The sequence below is a fragment of the Brassica rapa genome, chromosome A06 (assembly GCF_000309985.2).
Source record: "Brassica rapa cultivar Chiifu-401-42 chromosome A06, CAAS_Brap_v3.01, whole genome shotgun sequence".
NCBI classification, from domain to species: Eukaryota; Viridiplantae; Streptophyta; class Magnoliopsida; order Brassicales; family Brassicaceae; genus Brassica; species Brassica rapa.
In genome coordinates, this window is record NC_024800.2 from 27,001,525 (window position 1) to 27,027,401 (window position 25,877).

At 34.9% G+C, this 25,877-nt stretch overlaps 4 protein-coding genes and 1 long non-coding RNA gene across 5 annotated transcripts; 1 reads left to right on the top strand and 4 right to left on the bottom strand.

The window, feature by feature from the left end:
• Window positions 1–897: 897 nt before the first annotated feature.
• On the bottom strand, window positions 898–4,249 carry LOC103827597. Its single transcript, XM_009103112.3, has 12 exons — window positions 3,907–4,249; window positions 3,691–3,789; window positions 3,531–3,615; window positions 3,388–3,457; window positions 3,196–3,256; window positions 3,060–3,113; window positions 2,606–2,762; window positions 2,407–2,503; window positions 1,984–2,093; window positions 1,656–1,762; window positions 1,371–1,481; window positions 898–1,277 (listed from the first exon to the last, which is right to left on the bottom strand). The coding sequence occupies exons 1-12, from the start codon at window positions 3,994–3,996 to the stop codon at window positions 1,107–1,109; spliced, it is 1,212 nt and encodes a 403-aa protein (XP_009101360.1). The 5' UTR covers window positions 3,997–4,249; the 3' UTR covers window positions 898–1,106.
• Window positions 4,250–7,028: 2,779 nt separating this feature from the next.
• Window positions 7,029–10,154, top strand: LOC103827599 (receptor protein kinase-like protein ZAR1). The gene is made up of 3 exons (XM_033272967.1): window positions 7,029–7,839; window positions 7,921–9,255; window positions 9,336–10,154. The coding sequence occupies exons 1-3, from the start codon at window positions 7,719–7,721 to the stop codon at window positions 10,010–10,012; spliced, it is 2,133 nt and encodes a 710-aa protein (XP_033128858.1). The 5' UTR covers window positions 7,029–7,718; the 3' UTR covers window positions 10,013–10,154.
• LOC103827598 (auxin-responsive protein IAA32) lies at window positions 10,115–11,880 on the bottom strand. Its single transcript, XM_009103113.3, has 4 exons — window positions 10,913–11,880; window positions 10,584–10,829; window positions 10,393–10,501; window positions 10,115–10,299 (listed from the first exon to the last, which is right to left on the bottom strand). The coding sequence occupies exons 1-4, from the start codon at window positions 11,061–11,063 to the stop codon at window positions 10,233–10,235; spliced, it is 573 nt and encodes a 190-aa protein (XP_009101361.1). The 5' UTR covers window positions 11,064–11,880; the 3' UTR covers window positions 10,115–10,232.
• Window positions 11,881–14,004: 2,124 nt separating this feature from the next.
• On the bottom strand, window positions 14,005–16,666 carry LOC103827600 (chromatin modification-related protein eaf-1). Its single transcript, XM_009103115.2, has 2 exons — window positions 15,275–16,666; window positions 14,005–15,187 (listed from the first exon to the last, which is right to left on the bottom strand). Exons 1-2 carry the CDS (start codon window positions 16,570–16,572, stop codon window positions 14,305–14,307), a joined length of 2,181 nt encoding a protein of 726 aa, XP_009101363.2. The 5' UTR covers window positions 16,573–16,666; the 3' UTR covers window positions 14,005–14,304.
• Window positions 16,667–20,657: 3,991 nt separating this feature from the next.
• On the bottom strand, window positions 20,658–25,505 carry LOC117125954. The gene is made up of 2 exons (XR_004448415.1): window positions 25,375–25,505; window positions 20,658–25,155 (listed from the first exon to the last, which is right to left on the bottom strand). It is a non-coding gene; the product is annotated as an uncharacterized LOC117125954 (long non-coding RNA).
• Between the last annotated feature and the right edge of the window lie 372 nt (window positions 25,506–25,877).

The following is a 25,877-nucleotide window of genomic DNA, read 5'->3' on the forward strand; positions in this document are numbered from 1 at the left end:
AAGAGCAGTGACTGACGAATACTGGTAGTTAGGCCTGGACATTCGGGGTCCCAATCGGATTTCGGTTTTATCCATTCGGGTTTCGGTTTTTCGGGTTTATCAAAACCAGCCCCATTCGGATTATATAAAAGTTCGGTTCGGGACCGGTTCGGGTTCTATCGGGTTCGGGTCGGGGTTAGTAAATCTTCAAAGAACCGGCACAACCCAATATACTTTCGGGTTCGGGTCCCAATCGATTTTTCGGTTTAAAAGTACCTGATTTTTACCTATTTTATAACTAAAACATGAGTAAAATCGGTTCTTCAGTTTTAAAATATCTGATTTGTAACCAAAAGTTAAGTAAAATCGATTCAAAAATAAGGAACATCAACCTTGATCATTCAAAATCAAACGAAAAGTAAACATATTTACTGATAAAAAGAAAACCAAATAAATAAAAGCATAAAACGAAAACTAAGTTCTCATGAAATGAGAAACATTGTTTAACGAAAACAAAATCTAAATCTAAATACTTAAAGATTCAACGGCCAACTTCAACCATCAACCTTCATGCAATAGAACCACCAACATTCATGTAATAGAACCACCAACCTTCATGTAATAGATAAGTATTTTAGATGTTCAATATTTCTTAGTGTATTTTGGATACATATTAGGAATTGAGATCATGTTTGGTATAAGATCTTTTCGAGGTTTTAAATGTTTCGGGTTCTATCGGATATCCATTTAGATTCGGGTTCGGTTCGGATAATACCCATAACCCAAAATACCACAAAACAAGATCCATTCGGTATTTACATCGGGTTCGGATCGGTTCGGATTCATTTTTATCGGATCGGATTCGGTTCGGGTTATCGGATTCGGTTTATTTGCCCAGACCTACTGGTAGTAGTGTAATTGCATAGAAATTGTAAAGATATTTATTTCTGGAGGGGAGCTTTACCTCTCCCTGCACCAATCCCAGTTGCACATCTCCAATTTCCCCTCCCCCACACTTATAATCAGTGTGCAAAGGTGTGTATGTAAATCATATGTGACTACTAACGTAACAATTATTATAACTCCATCGAAGTGTTGACAACTTATTCTCTCCACTATCATTTTTTTCATTTAGAACTTTGTTCAACATCTTCTTTAGCATTCTCACGTTTCCTCTTATCAACACTCCCTTGTTTCTTCCTTAGCTCTGTAGAGGATATATCCATCCGGAATTTCTCTTCTGGAATTGAGACAAACATGTCTCTTATTTCCTCTGGAATATCAATATTTTCAAGAACCTGCAGGGGAGAAATGATAAGGACACAAGGCCTACAACCTTACATACAGTGACTGAAATTGTATTGCTCAAGATTCTAGAGCTTAGGTCAAACCTGGAATACACCATCGACATTGCGGCCACCAACAAGAAAAATGCAACCTGTTCTCTTGCAATCACCAAGTATCTCCAACATCCTTTTGTTGCTTCCTTCATAGTACTTTGGCTGCAACAATTTAAGATCCTTAATCATTTTTACCTAGGCGTCTGCGTCTTACTGAGTTGTAAGTAGCAATCGCCAATTACAGTTGCATACACACATATCTAATTGTAGGATTTAGGAAATAAACAAGAAAGAGGCTCAGGAAAACTGGAAAAAGTTTAAGTAGTTTATACATACATTAACAAGTCTTGCTGCAGTGTCAGCGCCAATTACAAAACTGCTTCCTGGGAAGAGTTCAGCTTTCTTGTAGAAGTACGGCTGACTTGAAACTATTACCGTCTTTCCTGCCAGCCGAATAATATTTAACCAATATCAAAAGATGGCGCGATTAAATGAACATGAACTTGCATTTGAAAAAAAGCATTATAGCTCGAATCTGGATCACAAAATTGATCGTTCTTGCCCTTTAGGAACACTATAATCATAAGATCGTTGCAACACAGAGATGCCAAAAAGGTGCTGCACAAGATTGTAAACATGAATAAATAGTAAAGATTCCACCTACCAGCTGCTTCAAATTGTTTGACACGATCTTTGATCTGTGCAACTGAAAGCGGTGGCTTGTCTGCATTTACTGCGGATAATTCAAAACATGGGTACCCACCCCCACAGACACTGCATCAACAAATCTGCTTGTGAGATTGTTTACACCTTATTTCACAGGAAAAAAAAAGACAGTTAATTTGCTGTTTTGAGATATACTAAAATGCCAAATTGCCAAGAGACCTCTCCAAATCCAAGAACGGAATCAATTTATATAGCATAACAAAAAAATGATCAATTATACCACGCCTTGCATAGCATATCAGATTAACAAGAAAACATAGAGTCAGTAAATAGTGAAAGACGTTAAGAGATGCACACGAGACTTAGGTGTTCACCAAGATAATAAGTACTAATTACGAATAAAGACATATACTCAGCATACCTCATAGCAACTTCCAAGAGCTTGAGATGACCATCGTGTAATGGGTTAAAAGAACCAGGCAGTATAATCTTTCTGTCTTGATCCGACCCGTATGCTTCTGCCATAATGGTAGAATTCCATCGTTAATTGCAAAAATGCAAGTTTAAACAAAATATCAAAAAATCTAAAGTTTTATTGGGTCAAATGACCAAAATCTTACGCTTAGAAAATGGATAAACCTTAAAGCACAAATCTCCTTTAATAAGCTGCTCTAGTTCTTGTTCTTCACTAAACTGGGTTTCTGACTCATCAGGCACCTCGGACTCGGTTAAGCCAGAGTCAAATGTCCCAGAAACTTGGCATGCCTTGGCCATAGCCTACAACAAGAATGAACCAAAAAAGGTTTTAAAAAGTCAGTCCATGTAGAGTACCAACTCAGAGTAGAATGCTATTAGAGAAGCTATGGGAGCTGAGAAAAGTATGGATAAAAACTTGAGTCCACAAGAATATCCATCTTAGTATTTCAGTTTTATAAAAGAGAAACGCTTTGCAGTACCCATAAACTAACTTTTCCAGTTTTCTTATCTTTTTCCTTTCTAACAACTAGAAAAAGGAAAATCAGACGCCAATGCCCTAAGATGGTAGCTTTGTAATAATAAGATTTAAAAACACACCTGGATCAGCACACGGCTTGCCACCTTATCTTCTTCCTCTCGGCTTCGTAGGTTCTAAAATTATTCACCAAAGAAAAAAAAACATGAGTAGTTGACATTAAAGACCAAATAAAGACAGGAGAAACAATCTCAACACCTTTGTTAAAGTGACTGAAGTTTCCCAGATCCGGTCGGATGCCCTCATAGACAAAAAGAACCTACTCACACCAAAACAAAACAAAACAAAACAAAAAACATGAGCTATGGAAAGCAAAAGCAGAAAATGCATGGATAAACACCATAGTTGATAGCTTACAGTTAAAGCAAACAGCATTTAATTAATCAAAACCTGTGATCACCACGCTTTGGAGGAGAAGTTGCCAATGCTCCCGTAAAACCCACACCAATCACCGGGAATCCTATCCAAACATACACAAAGTTACACCCACACCAATTCCCTCCTTTTAATTAAAACTTGGTTTAGAACTAAACCTGGTTTAGAAAGCTTAACCGCACGGTTATACGCTAACAAGGCCATCTCGCTCGCCATCGCTTGGCTACAGTGTTGACTCGGAACCTGATAAATCGAGAAAAGAAAAAAAGTAAAAAAACCGGGAACGATTAGCCATTGATTTGAGGGTTGAGAACAAACCCTGCCGAGTAATTGGACCATAGATATCCTCGAATACGGAACCACGGCTTCTAGAAGCGTATTCGAAGCTCCTGGAACCGACATCAACCAACCTAATGCCTGAAAACATTATATTTTCGAATTTTAGTAATTGTTGTTATCGCTTGGTTCACTTGTAAAGAGAGAGAGAGAGAGAGAGAGAGAGAGAGAGAGAGAGAGAGAGAGAGAGAGGGAAACCACGGAGGCGCCGCCGGAGAGATACACGACGGCCTGCGTCGGCGATGAGTGAATCGCTTCGACGATGGTGCGGATCATAGCCTCTCCCATTGTTAGTTGACTTTTGACTTCTCAAGATCAGTCCCAATCGTGCCAGAGAAGCAAACATTTCAATGTTTCATGTATTTATATGTTTTGCCCCTATATTTTCCTCTATTTATGTTAAAAACCTCAATTGTTTTGTTTATTCAATTTGGCCCCCTACCCACCTCGGAGTCGTCGCCGGTGCGAGTCTCGTGACCAAGAGGAGACGAGGAGGAGGAGTTTGGGCCCACTCTCTGCGTTTAGGTTTAGGGCTTTTGTCCTAAAAGGCTAAACTACGAATGATCACACTTTCACAAATTGGACTTATCGACATTTCACGATAACGATAATAACGACAACTAGGGCCGGACAAAGTGAGACTGTAGGGTCGTACACGTGTCCTTCCTCTTCTGTAATCAATGGTGCCAGCGCAATCAGTGCTTGTAGCCGTTGGATGAACCTCATTTATTTAACATTAATTCTGATCCGTCGATACTGCAGATCGTATTTGTGAATTGTGATTATCAATTTCGTTTAGCGTCCTTTCTTCGAAAAACATATGATTCTTGTTATAATCTTCGATTTAATGTCATTATGTATATCTCTAAGAAAACAAGTCATTGTTAAAATGTTTGAAAAAGAGATTATGAGCTGTGATGTCGTTGTTAATTGATATAGCTATATGGGTAAAAGTAAGATAAAGAAGATGTGATAATGTAAAAGAAGCCTCGGGGAATAAACAAAGGAGCGTGGCATCTTGTGACGACGTTCACGAGTAATATCAAACTCTAATCTTAATAAATTATCCCCCTTTAGATCTGTCTTAGTCACCAAATAGTAAAAGATGAATATAGATTTTAGCTTGGAATATAACATTTTTAAATGGTTTTAACTCGAATTAATATTTTGACTAATCAATGCATGTCTAAGAAAATATATCCTACTATATAAAATGGACTAAATTCAAGGCTTTTGGGACTATCCACCTCAGCCAAAATATTCTTATTAAAAAAATTTAGAAATAAATGTCATTTAGAAGATAATTAACTAACATATAACTTTTGATATTTCTAGAAATTTCAAATTTGTAACTGCTAATTTATTAATATAATCATATATCTATATTGAATTATGTTCTATTTTTAATCGTTAGACTTCAAGGGTAAATAAATTATTAATTTATAATATATACAGTTTATAACTTTATATTGTAGTTATAAATAAGAGAAAATAACCGGGAAAGGTGAAGAAGCTCATGTAAAATTATGTAATTAAAATGGTAAAATGGTGAGTATGATGAGGTGAATCTAAGAAAATTTATTGTACAAATTATGGTGTTTTCTTCGTCCACTATAATGATTTAAAATAAAATATATATTCACATAAATAAGTCAATATTTGTTGTTTTTTTCTGGTAAGATGTTAAGATTATCATTTTCTGAAAGGTTACACTGTTGTTTTTAAACAAGTTTTGACAGCAAGGAAACAAAAACAACCAACAACAACTCAAGGTAAAAAAAAGCCTTAAGAAAGTCTTATACAAGAAAGATAAAAAGAAGTAGAGAAGAGGAGAAAGAAGAACTTGCTGGGTAAGAGAGGAGACGGTCACGCATCATACGGTCGAGAGAGGCAAGGATGACTGATGAAGGTGAGGAGACAGCTGTGAACACACGAGCATTACGCTCTTTCCACATCAGGTACATGTCTGCCTGAAAGTAGAGCTTGATGACTGGAGTAGCATGCACATCTGCGTTGACGCGAAGTTGATTGATCCATGCTGCAACAGAGTGTAGATCAGCCGGAGGAGAAATCCAAACTTTAGCAGCAAAAGGCTCCCATATCAAGCGAGAGAAAGAGCACTCAAAGAAGAGATGATGGTGAGTTTCTAATTCCAGATTACAAAGGACGCACGTTCCTGAGACATTTAACCCCCAACGCCTCAAGCGATCCTTGGTTGGCAGTCTTCTCCGCAAAGCCAGCCATGATATAAATGCATTACGTGGAATATGTTCCTTGAACCAAATAGTCTTGTGCCAATATTTGTTGTTGATAGTGTTTATAATCTTTTATGACATTAGTATTCGTATTTTTTAGTAAACTGATCCAAAGAGATTAGTTTGTGGAGCTAACCAAACGAGGATTATAGTGTTTACTTTGAAAAAAGTAATAGGTTGAATGATAGATGGCGTGCATGCTTTTCACATGGAAATCTGCACTTATATTAAAAATGTAAGATTTGAATCATAGAGAAAATATAGTGTATATGACTGAAGTTAGGCCATTCCGAAACTAAAGATGGCTAAAATTCTTCTTTGTCAAAATGCATAGATGTGAATCTTATATGAATAGAGTTCTCTATTTCTTATAGCAGCGTAATAAACTTCGTGTGTAAAGGAGAAAAAATGTTATATAAGTGAAAAAAAAATTATGATTTTTTTTCTTGTGTCTATAGGCTCTTCGCAATTTGAAGAAGAAAGAACATATTGTGTGAAAATCTTTGGCTCGGTCAAATTTTATCCAGTTGTTTATAAAACTATTGTTATATGATTCATGTAATTTTTCAGTGTTGATAAAAAAGCCAAAAAGACCCATCTATACTGACTTTTTGATATTTTTTTCTGTGATTTGAATTTAAAAAGAGATAAAACTTTCGATAAGTTATGTAAACTCAGAACAAGTATTTAGTTTTAGAAAGCATTTACATGTTTCAAACTTATAATATATACATATATAATGTTTAAAATTATGCATATAAAACCTGTGGAAAATATGCCTAAATATGTTTCTCTTCTTTAATGTGTTAATCGTGCTATATATAACATTATTTTAAAATTTCAAAAAGTTTATGTCACATACAAAAAACCATCAATAAAAAATATAATTCTCCATCTACAACAAGAAAAATGAAAAATTATAAACATATAAATTTAAATTAAGAAAAACTAACATTGGAAAAACAAGAAGTTAATGTAAAAGAAAAAAACCGACAAATAATATTATAAATAAAATAAATTTATAAGACAGAATCCGCGCGAAGCGCGGAAAAAATCTCTAGTACTACTAACATTAACATTTAACAGTCTAGTTTAGGACAATAGCAGTTGGTATTTTCCCGGGGTTCGTGCTAACAGCAGCATCTATGAATTAGTACAAAGTTACATTAATGGTGATTATAGATGAACATAATAATCTACTAGATAATTTGATGAATAGAAAAGGACAAACACTCACTGTAAATGTTACCTACAATTGACACTTGACAGATCAATAAACCAAAGGCTACACATTTCACCAACAAAATACCTTTTCAGAATAAAAACAATAATCCTGACAAAAGGTATACTATTTGAAAAAGGTCTGAAATTACAATTTCTCATAATGATAATTTTGGTCAAAACGATTATTTATTACAATACTAGTTAAAAATGGGATTGATTAATGGAAGCTTGTGACAAATTAACGGTATGGATTAAATCGCCATTGGCTTCTCTTTTGTCAAACTTTCACCTCTTTTTTTTGTTGATTCTCGTCTCCCAATGCCTCATAGGTCCAAAAAACAGAGCCCTTCTAGCTTTTTTTGTATTCTTCTTTTCTCCTTTTTCTCCAACGAGAGTATCTTTTATTATGCTTTCCAACTTTACTCTTTACTCTTTACTCCATCACTATCACTCACCTCTCTCTTTCACTCTCTATGTACAAAGCTTAACACTCAAGTCTTTCTGTTCTAGCTATTCACCATTCACCTCAAAATGCTGCCCTCGCTGCTCATCTTCCTCACTCTTCTCTCCAACTACATCCCTGTAAACACCTTAAACGACGAGGGCTTCGCGCTCTTAACGTTTAAACAAAGCGTCCACGAAGATCCCACAGGCGCTCTCACCAATTGGAACTCCTCCGACGAGGGCTTCGCGCTCTTAACGTTTAAACAAAGCGTCCACGAAGATCCCACAGGCGCTCTCACCAATTGGAACTCCTCCGACGAAGACGCTTGTTCATGGAACGGCGTAACTTGCAAAGAACTCAAGGTGGTCTCTCTAAGCATCCCAAGGAAGAACCTTTACGGCTCCCTCCCTTCCTCTCTAGGGTTTCTCTCCAGCCTCCGTCACTTGAACCTCCGCAGCAACAGGCTTCACGGGTCTTTACCTACTCAGCTTTTCGAGCTTCAGGGACTCCAAAGTTTAGTGCTTTACGGCAATTCCTTTGATGGGTCGGTCTCAGACGAGATCGGTCGGCTTAAGCTTCTTCAGACATTGGATTTGTCGCAGAACCTCTTCTCCGGCTCCTTACCGTCTTCGCTTCTGCAATGCAACAGGCTGAGAACGCTTGATGTGAGTAGAAACAACTTCTCTGGGGCTTTACCCGATGGGTTCGGCTCTGCTTTCGTCTCTCTTGAGAAGCTCGACCTCGCTTTCAACCACTTCAACGGCTCCATCCCTAGCGACGTCGGTAACCTCTCGAGCCTACAAGGAACTGCTGACTTCTCTCATAACCACTTCTCTGGGTTAATCCCACCTGCGTTAGGTGATCTCCCTGAGAAGGTTTACATTGATTTAACCTTTAACAACCTCTCCGGTCCGATTCCTCAGACCGGTGCTCTCATGAACAGAGGACCGACGGCGTTTATCGGTAACGTCGGTCTATGTGGTCCGCCGTTGAAGGATCTTTGCAGAGGAGATGAGCTTGGACTCAACGCCTCTTACCCTTTTATCCCAAGCAACAACCGTCCAGATGATGATTCAGATGGAGACTCTGAGACCAAACAGAAGTCCTCAAGTGGGTTAAGCAAAACAGCTGTTGTTGCTATTGTTCTCTGCGATGTTATCGGTATCTGCCTTGTGGGTTTGCTTTTCACTTACTGCTACTCAAAGTTCTGCGCTTGCAATAGAGATAAAGACTCCAAGAAAAGAGCTGCAGAGTGTCTTTGTTTCCGGAGAGACGAGTCTGAAACGCTGTCTGAAAACGTGGAGCATTGTGATATTGTGGCGCTGGATGCTCAGGTGGCGTTTAACCTTGAGGAGCTGTTAAAGGCGTCGGCTTTCGTTCTGGGGAAGAGCGGGATTGGCATTGTGTACAAAGTGGTTTTGGAGAACGGGCTCACGTTGGCTGTTAGGAGATTAGGTGAAGGAGGGTCTCAGAGGTTCAAGGAGTTTCAGACGGAAGTTGAAGCTATAGGGAAGCTAAGACATCCGAACATTGCTAGTCTTCGAGCTTATTATTGGTCTGTTGATGAGAAGCTTCTTATCTATGACTATGTTCCAAACGGTAACCTCGCAACCGCTCTCCACGGTGAGTCGTCAACCCTTTTCTCATTTCAAAGTTACATCTTGTAAAGTAGTTATTAAATGTATGTGTGTTTATGTGTGCAGGCAAGCCAGGGATGTTGAGTGTACCTCCGTTGACATGGTCTGAACGTTTGAGGGTAGCCAAAGGGATAGCGACAGGGCTTGTTCATCTGCACGAGTTCAGTCCCAAGAAGTACGTCCATGGAGATCTCAAGCCCAGCAACATCCTCATGGGACAAGACATGGAACCTAAGATCTCTGATTTCGGACTAGCAAGGTTAGCCAACATAGCTGGAGGTTCATCATCTCCAACGGTACAGTCAAACAGAATCATCCAAACGGAAGAGAGGCAGCAGCAGCAACACCATCACAAGAGCATATCTTCGGAGTTCACTGCTCACTCTTCCTCTGGCTCTTACTATCAGGCACCTGAGACTCTCAAGACGGTCAAACCGTCTCAGAAGTGGGATGTGTACTCTTATGGAGTCATTTTGTTGGAGTTGATAGCGGGTAGGTCTCCGGTGTTGGACGTGGGGACGTCGGAGATAGATCTAGTACGGTGGATACAGGTGTGCATTGAGGAGAAGAAGCCGTTGTGTGATGTTCTTGATCCTTGTTTGGCTCCTGAGGTTGATAAGGAAGACGAGATTGTCGCTGTTCTTAAGGTTGCAATCAGTTGCGTGAACACTAGTCCAGAGAAAAGGCCTACCATGAGGCATGTTTCGGATACTCTCGACAGATTGCCAATGGCTGGAGACTGAGAGATTTGCACATAGAGATCAGAGAACATAACGTTTGTTTTAAGAGATGAGACTAATGTTGTTTTGTTTTGTTTATTTGTCATGTCTTGTTGGTGGTAGTTATTAAGATGTCACTCTCTTTATAATTAAAAAGCTTCTGTTACATCAGATGTTGAAAACTAGAATCACAAGTGATGTGAGAGCTCATTTGGATAAAAGATAGGCTTTGACTTCAAAGGCTTTAGTAGGGAAGAAGAGCATCGTCTCTTCTTGCGATTCTCATCCGATTCACACTTGCAACAAACTCCCTAACAAGTTTCATGCAAATCACAAAATGTGGTTTTTGTTAAAAAGACAAGGTTCTGTATAGAGAAAGTATAAGACTTATGGTAAGAACTTACTTCCATGGAACATCTCCAACGTTCCTCCAAATACCTTCTCTGTCTCTGTAGACCAAAGAGAACTCAGACTCATCCTGGAACAACTTCAATCCAGACACGGTCAGCATCCCTGCAAATTCAAGTTGATGTGGTGAGACATTCTTAAGATATACTTGTAGCTGGAAGGTTCAGACTCAAGAGCACTAACTTACCGAACATATTGTCAAGCTGAAGAGCAAGGGTTGAGTAGGTTCCTTGATCAAGAACACAAACCTTGCGGCCTACGACTGAGCCATCCATATTTACCTTCACATAATAAGCCAATTTTCCTCTGCCCTCTTTTCCATCATGGTAATATTGTTGAGCAAGTCTTTGGTTTACTGGTTCCTCACTCTTTAGCTGTGTATAGGGTCGTTGCGACCAGTCTATAAGCTCACCATACCCGTCCAGACCTATCACTTTGATTCACATATAGATATTGAAGATGGTAAGTGAGGATTAAGTAAACTAAGGGTGAGGTGAAAGCGGCAAAGAAACTCACTTGGAGTAGATGGGAGGTAAGTTTCATGTTGAATGGTCCTAAGGCTGAGGCCTAGATCAATTACGCCACCACCACCCTTCTTGGTCTGCGAGTAATATGTATGAAAGTTTGAAGACCCATGAGAAAATTCTGCAGGTGTGTTTTGGTCCATTGTTGCTTTCTTAATGTATCTACAAGTGCATATAAAAGGAAGTGGGTTGCGAAGTAGAGCTCTTTGATAAGGATTTTATAGCCTGAAGGTGAGACTGAAAGTGTCAGAAGAGTCAAGGAGAAATGGACATATTTGCAGACAGGATAGAGACAGAAGACAAGAAGAACCCATCAAGATTCAGTTTGTGGCCTTCTTGGTTTGATATCACAGAGTGCTAGGGATGGGGACCTGACCACATAGATATTACTTTCTGGTGCACAAGATCACAGTAAGGATCTGAATCACAGAACATTTCCATTTGGTGGACGCTGTGATAACATCATCTGAGAGTAGTGACAACTCAACTAAGGTGAGGCTCTCTGTTGCTTGTGAGAGTGAAAGAGTAGTCTAGTGCAAGAAATACAAAATCATGAGCGGAGAGTTGGGTTTTGGTGTTTACGTGATAATAATACATATGCTTTCTCTCTTTCAAAGGAGAAAAAGTTATGTTGCTAGATTGCTAGACAAAGAGATTTTGTCACTACCTTTTTCTCCCACACCTTGTCTGAGAAGTAGTAGGGTTGAGTGAATGGTGGATCCAAGACCAGACCAGACACATGGATCCCAGTCTGTACTTTTGCTCCCATGGATAAGATTGTATCAATGGAGAGGAAGACATAGATTCTTCCAAATATTAAATGTTTTACGAACATGTCAGTATATCGAATGCCTTCTAACTCGTTAAACAATATTAGAGCATTCAAATCTCAACGAAGTAAGAAGAGAACGATAAAACGAGAATAGATGATTACCAAATGAAACGAGTCATTTACAATGAGAAATCCTACTATATAAAAGGGACTAAATTCAAGGCTTTTGGGACTATCCACCTCAGCCAAAATATTCACATCCAAAAAAAATTAGAAATAAATGTCATTAGATTTAGAAGATAATTAACTAACATATGACTTTTGATATTTCTAGAAATTTCAAATTTATAATTGCTAATTTATTAATAGAATCATATATCTATATTGAATTATGTTCTATTTTTAATCATTAGACTTCAAGGGTAAATAAATTATTAATTTATAATATATATATAGTTTATAACTTTATATTGTAGTTATAAATAAAGAGAAAATAACCGGGGAGGGTGAAGAAGCTCATGTAAAATTATATAATTAAAATGGTAAAATGGTGAGTATGATAAGATGAATCTAAGAAAATTTGTTGTACAAATTATGGTGTTTTCTTCGTCCCACTATAATGATTTAAAATAAAATATATATTCACATAAATAAGTCAATATTTGTTGTTTTTTTTGGTAAGATGTTAAGATTATCATTTTCTAAAAGGTTACACTATTGTTTTTAAACAACTTATTACAGCAATGAAACAAAAATAACCAACAACAACTCAAGGTAAAAAAAGCCTTAAGGAAGTCTTATACAAGAAAGATAAAAAGAAGTAGAGAAGAGGAGAAAGAAGAACTTGCCGGGTAAGAAAAGAGACGGTCACGCATCATACGGTCGAGAGAGGCAAGGATGACTGATGAAGGTGAGAAGACAGTTGTGAACACACGAGCATTACGCTCTTTCCACAACAGGTAGATGGCTGACTGAAAGTAGAACTTGATGACTGGAGTAGCATGCGCATCTGCATTGACGCGAGGTTGATTGATCCAGGCTGCAACAGAGTGTAAGGAGGAGAAATCCAAACTTCAGCAGCAAAAGGCTCCCATATCAAGCGAGAGAAAAAACACTCAAAGAAGAGATGACGGTGAGTCTCTATTTCCAGATTACAAAGGACACACGTTCCTGAGATATTTAACCCCCAATGTCTCAAGCGATCCTTGGTTGGCAGTCTTCTCCGCAAAGCCATTCATGATATAAACGCATTACGTGGAATATGTTCCTTGAACCAAATAGTCTTGTGCCAATATTTGTGGTTGATAGTGGTTATATTATTTTCTGACATTAGTATCCATATTTTTTAGTAAACTGATCCAAAGAGATTAGTTTTTGGTGCTAACGAAACGAGGATTATAGTGTTTACTTTGGAAAAAGTAATAGGTTGAATGATAGATGGCGTGCACGTTTTTTCACATGGAAGTCTGCACATATATTAAAATTGTAAGATTTGAATCATAGAGAAAATATAGTGTATATGACTGAAGTTGGGCCATTCCGAAACTAAAGATGACTAAAATTCTTCTTTGTCAAAATGCATAGATGTTAATCTTATATGAATAGAGTTCTCCATTGCTTATAGCAGTGTAATAAACTCCGTGTGTAAAGGAGAAAAAAATGTTATGTAAGTGAAAACAAAAATTATGATTTTTTTTCTTGTGCCTATAGGCTCTTCGCAATTTGAAGAAGAAAGAACATATTGTGTGAAAATCTTTGACTCGGTCAAATTTTATCCAGTTGTTTATAAAACTGTTGTTATCTGATTCATGTAATTTTTCAGTGTTGATTTAAAAGCCCAAAAAACCCATCTATACTGACTTTTTGATATTTTTTCTGTGATTTGAATTTAAAAAGAGATAAAACTTTCGATAAGTTATGTAAACTCAGAACAAGTATTTAGCTTTAGAAAGCATTTACATGTTTCAAACTTATAAAATATACATATATAATGTTTAAAATTATGCATATAAATCCTGTGTAAAATGTGCATGAATATGTTTCTCTTCTTTAATGTGTTAATCGTACTATATATAACATTATTTTAAAATTTTAAAAAGTTTATATCACATACAAAAAACCATCAATAAAAAATATAATACTCCATCTACAACAAGAAAAATAAAAAATTATAAACATATAAATTTAAATTAAGAAAAACTAATATTGGAAAAACAAGAAGTTAATGTAAAAGAAAAAGACTGACAAATAATATTATAAATAAAATAAATTTATAAGACACAATCCGCGCGAACCGCGGAAAAAATCTCTAGTGAATGATAATAATAATAATATGATATAAGATCCATGAAAAGCACCAATATCCATCGACTATAAATGTAAAATTCCAAAAGCAGCAGCATTACTCCCTTATTCTCCCTTCTACTTACTCACACAACACTTTTTTGACATAAGTCCATAAATACCGAAACCAACATGAAGCCAGACACTTTCTTGACGCAGCAACAACTGATAAAAAAATAAGAGAAAAAGTAAATATATATTTATGTTTCAATACCAACTGGAATTTTCTTCCTCCAAAACTGTTTTCCATCTTCCTTGTGCCTTGTGGGTCACAACGGCTGTGAACTCCGGATCTGTTGAGTCATGTTCTCAGCTGGAAGCTTAGCAGCAGCAGAGCCATCAGGCAACACCATGGCAGGTGGAGGACCGGTCATCGTCTGGTACTGTGCGTGTCCCACAGGTTGCGTGTAGAACATCTGCTTATGAGCATTGTCAGCGTATTCATATCCGTAGCTGGGAATCGCAGCGGAACCAGACTGAGGTGGGTGATGGATCTGCGAATAGCCCATGAACTGCTGCTGGTTTGTAGGGATCTGGTGAACCATCTGAGCACCGGCCATACCTTGTGGCGTTGTGTAAACCCCAGCCTCAGGTTTGCCGCCAGGAACACTTCTCAACTGGCTGTTAGGAGGTGGAGCCATCATGGAGTTAGGCGGTGCCTGGGGATGGTTAGAATGGACAGACCCTGGAGCCTCGCTCACGCTACCAGATTGTGGCACAGCCATATTGTAAGGCCTAGGTGGGACCGGAGTAGTGACATAGTAAACAGCAGGATAAGGCTGTTGTTGATCCAGTTGACCCGGCTGCCTGTGAAAGGACTGCGGCTGCTGCGAAGGGTAAACCTGGATGTAAGTCTGCATAGGAAGGCCACCAGAGGGATGGTGATGAATGTACTGAGGTGGTGCAGCCGCGTGTATGAACTGCTGCTGCTGCTGTTGCTGTGGCTGAGATGGTGCAGATTGTTGCTCGAACTGCGGGTGGAGGATGTATCCAGGGTCCTGATTCTGCATATGGTTCTGAGGTAAGAGTGTGTTTGGATCTGAAGGGTTGATCATACCAGTAACTACAGTGGAACCAGAAGGCATCTGAGACATGGGATCTTGATAAAGAGATGGTCTTTGCTGATACACAGGGTTGTTCATGCTGCTATCACTGAGTCATATTAACAAACACATCAGAATCATCTAACAAGTCTACAACATCAAAGTTAATACATTTGAGGGGGGAAAAGGAGAGTACCTGGATACAGAATGAGGTGAAGGCAGCTCATGTCCACCACTGTTTGACTTCACATGATGAACCTGCTGAGGAGGCAGATTCTGCGGCTGAGAGCGTGGAGTCGGAGGCTTCCTGTATCCAGCAGGGACGCCGTGATCAGATCTCTCATCGTCAGAGAAGACTCTCGTCTGGAACTCACTCGAGACATTCGCTGCTGCTGCATTAACCGGCGCAGCGGGAAGAGAGATCGTCACAGGCAAAGGCGGCGGCGGTGACGAGATCGCCGCGAATCCATCCTCCTGCTGAACCTGCTGCTGCTTGTTCCCAACGTTGAATCTAGCGAACTGCTCTTCGATTCCCATCCTCTGATCCTGCATCCCCTTAACCCCGCCCGCTTCCTCCACGTGGACACGAATCGGCGGAAGATTCGCCGGCAAAGGAGAAGAGGAAGTTGACCCGAAGGAAGACGACGTGTCAAGCATCGGAGAATCAGGCATGCTGTGCACATCTTGACCTCCTTGCTGCTGCTGAGGAAGCTGAGGCGGAGACGGCTCCTGGATCTGCTGCTGCTGCTTGCCGCTTTTAACGGAGCCGTCGTCATCTTTAACGCTGGAATCAAGATTATCTCCGTTATCTCCAGGACTAGAGCGAAGCCCATCATCCAAGCCCAATAAGCGATTCACGTTAGCATCCGAATCTGAGAACCCTCTGTTGAGGAGCCCCGCGCTGTTGAGAGCGTTGAGGAACCAATCGTCACTCTTGGCCGAGCTCTCGAGGATCTGCCCCATCGATTGAGTAGCTTCCGGCTTCGACGTGAAGAGAAACAAACGGAGCCGCGAGGGTTTGGTGGAATTGGGGGCGGAGATCGTACGGTCGTACTCCTCGATCATGTTCTCGAGATCCTCATCGGTCGTGACGGAGATGAGCGAATCGAGATCCTCGCTAGGCAGCTGGTACTTGAGCGTGAAGGAGCGGCCGTCGAGGAGCTTGTTGGAGAGGCGAGCGACGAGGGAGGCGAGAGACGAGTTACGGTCCACGACGACGATGCGAGTGTCGCCGCCCATGTAGCAGAGGGATTTATCGTGAGGGCGGGGGAGGATATGGCCGCCGTAACTGCACATGAGACGGAGTTTGGAAGAGACGGCGGAGGGAGCGTGGAGATCGTCCCAGCCGTCGGTGGTGCGAGAGCGAGGAGAGGAGTCTAGAGACTCGGGGTAAGAGGTTGTTGCGTGAGGAGGAGGAGGAACGGGGACGGTGGTTGTTGGGACGACGGTGGAGGCCACCGCTGTGGAGGAGAGAGAAGGCGGCGGCGGTTCCATAGGAGAGAGAGAGAGAGAGAGAAGCAACGAAATTGGAATTGAAATTAAAAAAAAAAAGGGCAAAAATTGAGTGGGGAGTTGAGAGAGAGAGTTATAGCGCGTCCATGACTTGTAAACCACAGCTGTTTTCTTTTTTTCTTAAAAATAAAAAATAAAAAATTCCCCTTATGTAGTTTATGGTAAATATTTTTTGACGGCTGTAACCGATTTACTCACATGATAGTCAAGTTATTTTCTCTCTCAAAATAATTTCTTTCTTTTAATTTCTCTAAACTATTAAATGCTGTGTACATAGAAAGTTTGAAGATCAAAATTTCCTGGTGTTTTCTATTGGCTGTGAAAACATAATATCGATATAATCAATTTATGTGATTTATTGCTGAAAATGTTTTTGTTTGCTTAACAGTTCTATTCAAAATAAAATTGATATTCCTGTGATATATATGTTTGTAAACACGTGAAAATGTATCAAAAGTTATCTATAACATAAAATATGATTAATATAGCAAATCTCGTAAAAAAATATAGTAAATCTCGTAACCGTGGTTATCTTGGAAATTTGTTATTCGAAAATTGTTGGATATTGATCACTAAAGAGCAGCGCCGGCTCAGTGGGGAGGACAAGCGGTGCGACCGCCCCGGGCCCAAGCCCGTGTCCCCCCCGTATAATAATAATTGAGGGGCCCAAATTTTTATAAATTTATATTTTTATATATAAAAAAATTATAAATATAATAAATCAAAATAAAAAGGGTCCAGAATTATTTGATATGTATATAGTTTTATTTTCATTACAAATATATACAAAATATTACATATTAAATTTTATATATATTTTAAACATTATAAGTATATAAATTTTAGAGGGTAAAATTTTTTTTTTGCCCTAGGGCCCCTAAGAATATTGAGCCGGCCCTGCTAAAGAGTAGTTAAGTAAGTCACAAAAAGAGTAGTTAAGTATACACTAAAAGATATTAAAATGAATAAAATATTATAAAATTCTCTCCGTTTTTTACAAGATCCATATTTTAAGAAAGAAAAATTCTTTCAAAAAAATACATTTTTCTTACATTTTTAATGCATAAATTAATTACAAATTATAACTTTAAAAAATATAATTGTGTTTATTAAAATTATATTGGTTAAAAGTTATAGGAATTGTTAATTACTGAAAATAACGTATTGGTAACTAAAATTTGATATGTTTTCTTACTAAGTGTAAAAAACTTAAAATATACATCTTTTTGAAACAGAAAGAGTAAGTTATAAAGTGACCGCGTATAAGATGCCTTTTAATCATGTGTAAATGTTTATCTATCTACAATCACGTGTTCCTCTATTTCTCAAATATATTTTTTTCTATTTCACGAATATCAAATATTAATTAATGTTTAATCATAACTGTATATTTAAACATTAATAATTTAAAACTATAGATTTTCAAAAATATAATTGTTATCATTAAATATTTTTAAATAAAAGTTTTTATTATTAATTAATCAAATGTACTTTGAATACCTTGGAGATTTCTCTTCAAATATCAAAATGATACAAAATATATCTTCTTAGAAATAGAGAAAATGTTATTTTGAAAAGAGCATGCAATATTTAGACATGTGGGGTTATTGAGAAATAAATTAGTGAATTTTTTTTGTCATCAAATTAGTGAATTTAAAAGTTGATATATTTTAAAAGTAATGTGGATTAAGAATAAATATTTATTTATTGACTTACAAAATTCGATCATAATTTTTCTATATTGCTACATCATGAATTTATATTATTATTCATTTTGTAAAGTAAAATATATGGCTTATGTTTTTCTACAAAAATTAAATATATATTTTTCCAATATAGCATGATGTTTTTTTTTTGCAAAACATGTTTGTTAAAAAGAAACTAATAATGATATGATGAATATTATATTAACAACTTTAACTACATTATGTTTGTTTAGTATTTTATATGTGATTATAATTTTATTTAATGATAAAACAATAAAATATAATTATACATTCAAAAAGGTAATTGTTTAAATGTAATGAATTATAATTTTGGACATATGATTTGGTTAGGGAATTTGCACTCCCTACCCAAACATTATATCATATTTAGGTGTATACCCTTTTTTTTGGCACCCCCACAATTCGACTTTATACAAATGACCATCATGTCTCTATTGATTACATTACACTACATTGCATCCACAATTATTAAGGTGATTTGGTAATTTGCCTATGGAAAAGACAATGTACATCAGCCTTTCTTTTGGTCTGAGGTATTTAGCTAATATCATCATTCTTTATCTATTATACACCGGGTGTGATTGGTACACCTCAGCGTAACCGAACGTAAACAAAATGAAAAAAATTGAGAGGAAAAGAAAACAAACAATTAGAGTAAAAAACAAAACAGAAAAGAAAGAAATCAAGACAGATAAAATGAGAAGGAAAGAAAACGTGAACTTTTACTCTCATTTTGCCAAGTGATAAACTTTCTGTCATTTTCAGCTGAATTCTGCTGAAAGTAGCTGAAATATTTTTCAGCTGTATTTAACTTGATTGGTGAAAACTGAGCAGAATACAGAGGAAAATATATTTAGTTATTTACTCCAAAACTTTTACTCTAATACGTATATCCAATCATACTCACAATTCACCCTTTGGGTTAAAGGTGCAAAAGATATTTGGGAGAAATGATTATTTTGTTTTCTAGACCTTTATTAGATAGATTTTTTAAATTTAATGGATACATATGAAATTTTGAAAGTTATGTTTTATGAGTAAAAATGAAAATAATTCATCTTTCAATAACACTAGATCAAGTTAGAATTAAAAAAAATCAATAATAACTAAACTTTTTGAATAATAAAAGATTTGATTGAATTTTAAAAATTCTCAAACTGGTCGTAATGAATTTTATTAAAATTGTTAAAATCAATAAACCAATATAAATAAAATCTCAAAATTTCTAAAATAAATGAGAATTTATTTGCCAATAACCCACATATTATGTTCATTCATAACTATAAAAATTTGTCTCACGTAGGCTCAGATGTTGTATCTGGTATTTGAATTATCAACATATCAACTTTCTACTAAAAACAATATGTGGTGATACACAAACCATATACAATATAACTTTTATAAATTAATAAATTTCGTTGGTCCTAACTTGGGCCGGTTCGAAATTTGACACAATCCGATAAAATAATAAAATAATATTTTTTAAAAAGAATTTTAGGTAAATATATGGTCCTATTAGAATTATAAATTAATAATTCTATGAGTATATATTTTATATAAGTAAAAACGTATTATTATATTGTTTATTTTATATTCACAGTGGAATTATCTATATATTTTCTTAACACTTAATTTTCTTATTTAGTAATATTATATTTAAAACCACATTTAAGTTCTATGCAATATATATTATATACGCCACATAATATAATAAAATCGATATAAATGTCAAATTTCAAAAAATGACAATTAATGTTTACACACTAAAACAAATACTTTTCTTATCTTAGAATAAATATAGGGCAATTCTCTCAAATAGATTTTTTTTTAGTTTTTGTCACAAAAAATAGGTCCATTAGGTCTATTTCTAAAAAAATCACACATGAATCAAGGTTGTGACTTATGTTGTAATATATAAGATAGTTAAAATTTGTTTTTATTGGTTTAAGGTAATAAAGATTAATCATTATTAGATAAATAATTTTTTTATTTAAAAAAATCTTTATAATTTTAAAAGTTAACATCGACAAATATTTAAATATTTAGCATATAGAGGTAAAGTATTACAACATTAAATTATATTTATTTAGTTTATACTATCTATAAATCTAATGGATCGTCTATTGTTTAAATTCAATTATTGATAGTCCAATAAAAATTTCTGGTAGGTCCAAATTTAAATGATAATATTAGATATTAAATGTAACGTGACTTTCTAGGAATAAGTCCATTAGGTCCATTTTAAAAAAAAAAATCACACATGAATCAAGATTGTGACTTCTTTTTTAATATATAAGATAAGGTAGTAAAGATTAATCATTGTTAGATAAATGATTTTTGTTATTTAAAAAAAAAATTATAATTTTAAAAGTTAACATCGACAAATATTTAAATATTTGGCATATAAAGGTATAGTATTACAACATTAAATTATATTTATTTAATTTATACTATCTATAAATCTAATGGATCATCTATTGTTTAAATCTAATTATTGATAGCCCAATAAAAATTTCTGGTATGCCTAAAATTTAAATGATAATATTAGATATTAAAAGTAACATGACTTTTTAGGAATAAATCCATTATATCTATTTTTTAAAAAAAAATTACATATGAATCAAGATTGTGAGTTTTTTTTTAATATATAAGATGTCTAATCGTGACAAAGTCATGTAAAATCAATTCTAAAATGATATAAATTCCGTTGGTAGAATAGTTGAAACCTTACCCGTTTCATTTTGCGTAAAATTGATTTGGTAAAAAAAAATATTTGAAATGAAAAATATTTCACAAGTTATTCCTCCTTATAAACCACAATACTGTTTAGTCAAAAAAAAAAACACAATGCTATCTTCGTACCAATTTCAGTATCCGCCACCAAATAAACTAACTACAAACAACATTTCAATATCCACCACCAATTCTGTTTTTTTTCACCTTATTCTAAAGTTGTACACCATGAAGCATTTTTCGATTTAAGAATAGTTAATATAAAAATTACTACTAAAAAAAGTTCAAAATTGTGGGTGTGTGCGGGGTCGACTACAAGCATTTAAGCTTCGAATGGTGACCATTGTCCCGTCCCGCCCTGCAGTTAACAGTAACAAAAATCTCTACATATATTATATATCTATATATTTTTATAACTATTAGAACCGCACCGCAGTTGAACTGCTTGTCCCACACCGCTCAAACCGCAGTCACCATTCGGAACCTTAATTGTTCCTTTTTTTTGTAACTTACTCTTTCCACCCAAAAAAAAACTACATTCGCAGTTCACATGAGAATTATTAATAACCCGAAGACAATATATTTTTGGCACATAGCAAATGCACGAGATTTATACCTTTTCCAAACACTTTCTAACATTTAAAAGGCTAAAAACAAATTAATTTAGAAACTCATTAATGTACTATAAAATAGTGTGAGTATTTGAGAAGCTGATTTGAATCGTTTTCAAAACAGTGTTGTGGTTAATAAAGGTAAGAGAACTGCAAATTAGTACTAATAAGGAATCCAAACAACCTGTGTCAGTGTCACATTGTTTAACATAACCTGTGGACGGGACACATTGTTTGACAGCAGGTCTTCTGATTGGCTCCACGCTGGATTCGCAGGCGAAAAAGGTGGTCAAATCCTCTGTGTCATCCTCCATTTGCCTCACTACGATTTTATCCGTTGGATTCATTTGTATATGCGATTTAGATTGCATCTAACGTCCATCCAGGTTTGGTGTCCCATACAGCTGTAAAAAACGAAAACACCGCAATAAAAAAAAGTACAAAAGGAATATACCTCTCAGGACTTTTAAATTAAACACCATACTTTACGTTTAATTTAATAATCACCTTCTGCAACGTTAATAATAATATTTTCTTTTGTGAAAAATTATTATTATCATTATATTGCTTTTTGTCCTCCTTAATTAAATTTAAAGGATTCTTTCGAGTGAGTCATAATCCCCTAAAAATAAAAGTGATTGTGGGGAGCATAATATTACTACCATAAGAGCATATTGCAATTCTGTTTCAAATAAAATCAACTTTTAAGTTTCTAGTTCGTACGTAAATACATGCATGCACATATTTATTTAGTAATTGACAGCATCCTTACTATAGAATATGGTAGTGGTGGATATTACTACCAAGTGCCTAGATGGTAATTGCTTGATTTTATGCTTAAGAATTGGATTAAAGATTTGAGATAATTTTAACATATACTAAATTCAAGGAAATCAAAGATTTAAGTAGATTTTGTAGGATTATTTTTACGAGTTTTAAGGTTATTTGAAAAAAAAGTCAGGGTTTCTGAAAATATTCTCTCGATCTTAAAAAAAAACAAATGATCAAAATTTATTCATAAATATATTTAATTATTTTGTCAATTATAAAAAACGTGTATTAAATTAAAAAATTGATATTCAAATAATTATTTCAGTTTTTTATTCCAAACATTTTAATTTTCTTAAACCTTAAAGTGAAAAAATAAAGAAAAATTCGTTTTGTCTTTTAAAAAGTTTTAAATATTATATCTGAACTGGTATTTCGGTTCACTATATATTAAATAAAAATTATATTTCAAAGCCCAACAAATACTATTTCATAGATTTTATTGACAAATCCATATATTTCAATAAGCTATAATTTAGAAAAATTTATACAAATGAATAATTCAGTAAACTAAGATTTCATATAATATTTTATAAATGCTTGTTACAATAAGAAGGAATTTAAGAAGAAGAAAAATTAAAATTCTCTTATATTCTCGATTCAATAATCTTTCTTAGTATTGGGAAACATGCCAAACTCGCTCCATTTGATTCATCTCAACGCAAGTTGAATTTGTTTTATTCAAAAATCGACGTGCATAACTGGCAAAAAAATAGTAAACCAGCACCAATTCTGTAGAAATCTACAGGTATTTCGAATAGGCCACAGTAATTTTAAAATTTAAAGAATAATTATTTTAATTATATTTTAGTTATTTATTTCTGAAAGTAATTCATCATCCTTGTGTTGAGTTATTTTTTTACATGACATTTCATATGAACCTCTTCAAACATGATTTATTGCTATTGATTCTACTTATAAAATTAAAATACTAATAAAAAATAATATATATTTTGACAAAATTTGTTTTTTTCATTTTTTCAAAAAATAAAATTGCAAATAAGGTAAATCTCCGCAATTCAAATTAGACCAATCCACAACCGCTCCATAAAATAAGTTTGATCAACACTTATATCCGCAATTCAATTTTTTGAAATCAGTCGACATACACACATTCCAAAGTGAGTCAAAGGCTATGTTACCTAGAATCGAAAGCGTGTACGTGGAAGCAAAATCGTATGGAAGCGTAAAAGTAAGATTTTTCAAAAAATTAAGAAGCGAATACGTGTTGGAAGCGTATATCCAATAAATAAACATATATATATATATATAAAAATAAAAATGATTTAATAAAGCTTATGACTAAAGTTATATGATTCAAAATATAAAAAAATCACTTGTTCATTTTTAATTATTTTATTCATTTAGTTGAATTCATATTTTAATTATAAAAATACTAACATATTAAGCTTATAAAAATATTATCAACTTAATTATTTTTAATAGTTCGCAAATATCTGTCACAATATATTTGAATATATATGCAAGATCAATTACAAAAAAAATTATCATGCACAAAGAAAATTTATAGTACTAAATTTGATATTTGCATATTTTGTATTATCTCTATTTTAATACTATTAATTTTGAATTTTATATAAAATAAAAAATATAATATATATTTTTTACTTATTAATGATATTAATTTTTTTAGATGGAAGGTGAATCCTAAATGGAAGAATAAGTTTCCAACATATTTTTAAAGAGGTATTTTTGGAAGCGTATTGGAAACGAGATTCCGAGAGTTTTCATAAACTTCTGATTCCGATTCTGAAGCGGGAAATCAACGTTTGACGAAGCTTCCGGACGAAACTTGCAGATATTGACTCAAATTCTTAAGTCTCCTTATACTTCGCTGATACCAGAATGGCAGAATTATAGTAGAATGTCTTGAATAAATATGACCACTGTAACTAGTATAGTATTCTATAAAGTTAGAAACTGTATATGAAACACTAAACCATTAATTGGTGAATGATTCAGTTGCCAATAGTATAATATTACATGTTTCACAAATCATATAGTAAACATAATATTTTGATTCTTTTCGCAAGTTAGTTATATGTTGATAATAAAATAACGATCTGAATACAAATACGAAACATAAAATATAAAATATATATGGTCGTTACAAGTTTGATGCCAATCTTAAATATATACTGGCAAAACATAACCGGTCTTGACCCCAGAAATAAGCTCTCGCTCTCATACAATACATGTAATGGAAAGCTCTCTGGTCTAATATAGTTTAACCTTAGACGTATAATGCTCAATCCAATGCTTTTAAACACTCTTTTACTTACCTCTCGAACTATAAAAAAGTAAAAAAAAAAAGAGAACAACAAAGGCAAAATCTAATTAGTTTAATGTAAATGGTATAATACGACAGATTCTGCGAAATAAGCTGTAGTTTTTCAGGAACTTGTAGTCCAAGTTGTCTGCATTGGATACGAAATGGGTTCGACCTTTTTTCCTCAATACGAGGTTAAAAGCGATTTAAAGTAGGCTGTTCAGTGATTTTTTTTAAGAAGCTGCTAGAGTAATAATATATAAATTATAAATAAATTACGTCGGTTATTCATATGGACCCAAGCACGCGGTTTTAACGTAGCTGTGGCAGAGCCATCTTGCTAAGTGACGTCATCATCATTCCTCGTGACTTTTTCCTTTGGGTCAAATTACCAACAAAGCATAAAAATGGTAAGAAGACGGGAGCTAAAAACACAAGAACGACGCCGTTAACTCGCGCGTGAACTCAAAGGTACGTGGTTCGGGATATAGGAGTCGCGTCAAAGCTCCAGGCGGCGCTCATGCAACCACCCTCTTTGTTACAGTTTTAATCAACTGAAAGTTATAAAGAATAAATAAATAAATAAATCCCTTACCTCAATCTAACTTTTTGCACTTTACCCCTCACCATTTTAATCACTTTCACTTTGATCCCCTTTATTACTTCGGTGTGACATTTATCCGCGAGTGTTTTCTTTCTTTCTTTTTAAAAAAAGATGACATAAAGAACGTAGGGTTTAAGCTGAATCACATCCGAAATCAAAGATGAATGATGATAGCCATTTTATATTAAAAATATACGAGGATAAAAAAATCATGTTACTATACAGCTTGGGGATAGAGCTTTTCAATAAAAACTATAGATTATAATTTTATAGTATTAATTGAAATAAAAGAAGGTGGGTGGGTAGGTGTTGGTTGATTAATTAAGAAACTATAAGAGATGTCCAAAGCAAACCGAAACTTGCAAATAATACCAAAACTTAATATAGTTACAACTAACTCCAACATATTACATTTCATTATCTAGCAGGTTACATTTCATTATCCAGCTTAATTTGTTCTGCAATATTAAAAACTTACATATGTGCATTATTTT